Below are 4764 nucleotides of genomic sequence, written 5' to 3' on the forward strand. Positions count from 1 at the left end.
TGGAGCCCTTGACTTGATGATAATGTGAATGTAGATTGAGGAAGTTGGGTGGGAGCACCTTCTGAGATTTGGTGGAGATCTAACGTCTCTCAGCTTTCGGGTCTTGTAAGTGTTTGTGATCATCATCTGTTTACTTATCTTTTGTGGTTTACTCATCATGTATCGAAAATCACAGACAACTTGTGGTGCTTAAAATTTAGTTTTTGCCACAAATATGTAAAAGAACTCTTCTAATGGCCTAGGATATATATCTTTGCTGACTAATACTTATACTGATATTTGATATCAGAAGGTTGTGGAACTTCTAGTTGTTAGAAATAAAATATAGCTACCGAAGATTAAATTGGTAATGCCGCAATTACATTGTACTACTATCTACCTGCAAGAAGTTGCAAGAATTTGCAAACATGTGTAATACATGACATGGATTGATAGTGTCAATTAGACTAAACCTTCTTTATGAGTGAAAGTGTTGGATAATTTCTTGTGTTTCCTCAGTTCAGGACTAGGTTCGTCTTTGTCTGCAAGCTTTACTTGCTTGACCGTGTCTCAAGAGTCATGTCCTTCCAGTTTTAAATCCTCATGTAAAGTGCTACTGGTGCTTTCGGAGGATTCTGTCCTCAAGTTTAATTTTTTTAACTTGCCCAAGTATTGACCTGAATTACTAATACTTTTCTTAGTGCACTTTTAATAGAATGATGGGAGATAACCATTAAGGCTGTTGTTGCAATCATTTATTTGGTAAATGTTTCTGTTTGATTATATGATTACATGATCATGGCATTTTCTGTATTTATTATGCGGTATCAATAATTCATGGACTGTTTTTACAGTAAAAGAATTTAATTTGGCATTCATTTACTGTTGATGACATTATTATGCGGTATCAATAATTCATGGACTTTTTTTTTTTTTTTGTAAATATGATCATCAGAGATAGTAAGGACAGAGTGCATGTCATGGAGATTCAGTTGGATAAAAACCATCCTGCCTCTCCCCCTTCAATTTCAGCAGTATGTCTACTTTAATACTTTCGGTTCTTAAATTCTTCCCTTTGAGGCATAAATAACATCTACATTTCATCCTCAGGATATACCTTATTTGTTTAATTTAAAATGGTCATCAAACTCAAGATTGAAGGACGTGGTGCAACAGTTCAGAAAGGTATATACTTTTCCTTGGAAATTCATTTGAGATATTGTATCATTTGATCTTCACTCTGCTTAGGTATCCAGTTTTTCTTTATGTATTCAGCATCTGGAGAAGCTACAGACATTTTGGTCTACTTTGGATGATATTGATAGGTCCCTTTGTATTGTTGATCCTAAACAAACCTCTCCTGCTGTATCCAACCGCCAAGTTGTTATAGGTAAATCATTTTATTGTGAAATTGATACAATTATTTCCTCTATCTGTTGATTTAACTCTTCTGTGGTATTTGCTTTCCAGGAAATGATTGCTCCATTGTGTTGTCTATTAATGCCACTGATCCAAGATCTTTACCAGAGTGAGATTTCATCTTAAATCAGTTACTAGTGCTGCTATCTTCTGTAGCCTTTTTATTTTTATTCCGTTGTGATATGAAGTTGTATTAGGTGTCGTTTTATGGGTTCAGGTCAAATCGTGAACCTTTTAAGAGACAGATGGCGGAGAAAGAGCAAAACATGGTACATTTATCCCTTTCATTTGAAATTTGAATCTAAAATTATATAAAGTTTTCCTTGGGTATTTATTTCATCTATGGTACCGTATTCTGCAAAAAGAAGTTAGCATGTACACTTTATTCTTACAGCTGCTTCTCAGGTTTTATTTTCATGTACGATTTTTCATATTTTTCTTTTGGAAGGAGCTGTCCATCAGCTTCAGGCTAAGTTTGAGATTAAAACGACCTAATTAGGTTAGGGATCAGTTGTTAGACCACTGTTCTCTTATTATGTTACATAGTAATGGTCTTAAATGAGTGCCCAAGTTTTCATATTCTTCATCGATTCATGATCGACCTTTTCTTTTCCTTAACTGATGCATGGTTAGCCAGCTGATACATGTTTAGTTGTCATTTTCTTATTCTACTTTCATAGGACAAAAGACAAACAATTTCTGGATAATCTTGAAACTCTTCTGGAGATTCAGCTGCCAAGGCCCGTAGATGTTGACAAGAATGATCAGCAGGTGGAATGCGGAATTTGTTATGCTCAGAGTCTTCCCGTCGGTAAATTTTTATATTTCTTTGTTTTTGTAGTTCTTTATATGTATTCCAAAGTTTTCGGTCAATGACATAGCAATATTTATGTAGATGATGAGCTCAGAGATAGGAGTGGAACTGGGACTGACTATACATGCGATAACACCAGCTGCAAGAGGGCTTTTCATAGCATATGTCTCATGGACTGGCTGTGTTCCATTACCACAACAAGACAGTATGTTAATGCTCTTCTGTTACTGTCATCTTTCCACTGGTTATTGCACTGAATATAGAGTGTGACTTTACTTCTGATACTTTGCAACAGAAACTCTAGGTTTATAATGTATAATTATGTAGTAATACTATTATACTAGTATACTCAGAGTCATGGCTTGAACTTGACATTAAAGTTCAATGACTTGTTGATCTCCACAATATCATAAAGGAAACAGATACAGATATGAGATATTGGAGGAGGAACTATAGGGGACATATATGGTTCTGTAGTATCAAGGATGGCTTTCCTAACCTTCTCTCATAAGTAGAACCACCATTAGTCTTCAAGCTAACAATTCTTAAAGCCAACATCACAATTAGTTTAATGATTGGAACATAATTCTCAATGGACTGCATCTGTCAGTCACTCAGTCATGTCATAACCTACAGTAGTGAATAAGAGATCCTTTATTGGTCACCCAATGATTCTATTTTATTTATTTACCGTTCATATATGCATTACAGGTCATTTGATGTTCTATTTGGAAGTTGTCCATATTGTTCAGAAGCAGTTGCAGTGAAAATCAATAGTGTGAAGAAGTAAACTAGGTCTTCCATACCTGCTAATGTGCTCATTTCCTGTACATGTCCTTAAAGTCCACAGGTGGTCAGTTCCTTGCCCATACTTGGATTTATGTCCTTTCTATGTATATTTGTAGCAGTGAGGAAATGTACAGACTAAACCCTGGAAAATCTTACTTTTATTTTTAATCAAAGGATCGAACATTTTGCCAATGCTACAACAAATGCCCTTTATTTTCGCCCCCAACTCTCCCTGCTCTTTTATGTGTTCCTTTACAGGCTATTACTCATTGACAGTTTACAGCTGAAAAGGTCCAGTCAAATCATTTACCAGCACTGTCTCTCTTATAAGCTTCGTACACAAATCATTTGTAGTAATACCCTGTTGCCTAAAAAGTCTAGGACTCATCAAATGTTGAGAAGTAGTTTTCAATCCACTACACTCTATGTTCTGTCCAGATCTTATCTTCCATCGCCATGTTTCACATTTCATGTTACCTCCAAAGAGTGATTTAGAGTTACCCTCGTGATAAATTGATTTGTCATATGGACCTTTTGTTGCCACTGCATTCATCTGTATCCGGCACTAGGTCTTGTGCTCAAGTACCTTTTATATTGATACAGACAGGCAGACCAGTAGACCATAAACCATTGGGTTCAAGTTGAACCATTGTGGACTAGAGCCAACCACATTTTCCTCTATGAGTTACATCGGCAGTTTATTGTTGTGGACCAAATGGTACCCAAGTCACTGACGAAATGAAGATGTGCGATACTATTTCCCAAGCAGATTCACTCCATGGAATTCTGAATTTTATTGGTCTCTGCATCACTGAATGCCTTTGTTTCAACTGCTTAACCATTTCAGTGATTAGGGTCCCTCAATTTTATGGCTCTTATCGACCCTGTTGGAGGAGGTCCCTAGTCCATTTAGGGCTACCAATTCCATTATGAGATGATTGAATTTCATTCAACATGCCCGACATGAAATAGTCCTTCAGACCCGGGGATCGCATTGCTCTGTGAACAGTAACCGTTTGTGAGTTTCAGTCTAGAGTTTAACACAGTGCGTCGTGGTCGCCGGCGCTTTCAATCATCTCAACTTTCACTCCTCTGCACGTTGATGTCAATTGTAGTTCTCAGAAAGTTGTGTTGCACTCCTAAAATAATATATAGGACTGAATTGTGATTCAGCAGTCCAAACATTCGCGGATGCTGCCTCACATCTGTTATGAAGTCTACATTTTCCATCCTGCATTTGAGAATTCATGTTACTACTGTAATGAGCTGGGATGCTCAATGCACTACAAGACCAGGTGTATGATCAAAGTGAGACTCGTTTACAGTTGCTGTTTTCAAGACCTCGTTTGTTTTAAATCAAAGTTTCAACTATGCTATCTCTCTTATTACAGCTACAAATCCAAAACTGTGTCACAAGAATTCATATGATCCACACGAGTGCATTCAACGACCGACGCCTGCGTTAACCAGGGACCACAAGTTCTGTACTTATGGTTTCTGGTTGCTAGTCGATCCCACTTGAGGCATTTCAGGTTTGGATAGATCGTGGTTCTTGTTAAGATTGGAGAAAACTACAGGAACTAGAGACCGTACATTACATATATATGGTACAATTTAGAGTCTAGTCAGTATAGAAAAACAGTGCAACTGAATCAAATCGACATCAAACTGTTTGTTTCGACTGTTTTCTTGGCTCGTGTTAGAATGCACCTATTTTTTCCTCTTTAGTAGTTGAAGACAAGGCAGGGAGATTTTTTCGCTTC

The 4764-nt window shown here is 37.0% G+C and overlaps 1 protein-coding gene across 1 annotated transcript in view; it reads left to right on the forward strand.

The window, feature by feature from the left end:
- The window catches only part of LOC126792102 (uncharacterized), a 5327-nt gene extending 2143 nt beyond the window's left edge, over window positions 1-3184 (forward strand). Inside the window, exons 4-12 of the mRNA XM_050518592.1 lie at window positions 35-105; window positions 935-1013; window positions 1090-1164; window positions 1255-1369; window positions 1450-1507; window positions 1596-1667; window positions 2079-2209; window positions 2294-2417; window positions 2924-3184. Coding sequence (XP_050374549.1) covers window positions 35-105; window positions 935-1013; window positions 1090-1164; window positions 1255-1369; window positions 1450-1507; window positions 1596-1667; window positions 2079-2209; window positions 2294-2417; window positions 2924-3002 — 804 coding nt within the window. The 3' untranslated portion in view covers window positions 3003-3184. The remainder of the gene's footprint in view (window positions 1-34; window positions 106-934; window positions 1014-1089; window positions 1165-1254; window positions 1370-1449; window positions 1508-1595; window positions 1668-2078; window positions 2210-2293; window positions 2418-2923) is intronic.
- Window positions 3185-4764: the final 1580 nt, after the last annotated feature.

Source organism: Argentina anserina, chromosome 1 (genome assembly GCF_933775445.1).
Source record: "Argentina anserina chromosome 1, drPotAnse1.1, whole genome shotgun sequence".
NCBI classification, from domain to species: Eukaryota; Viridiplantae; Streptophyta; class Magnoliopsida; order Rosales; family Rosaceae; genus Argentina; species Argentina anserina.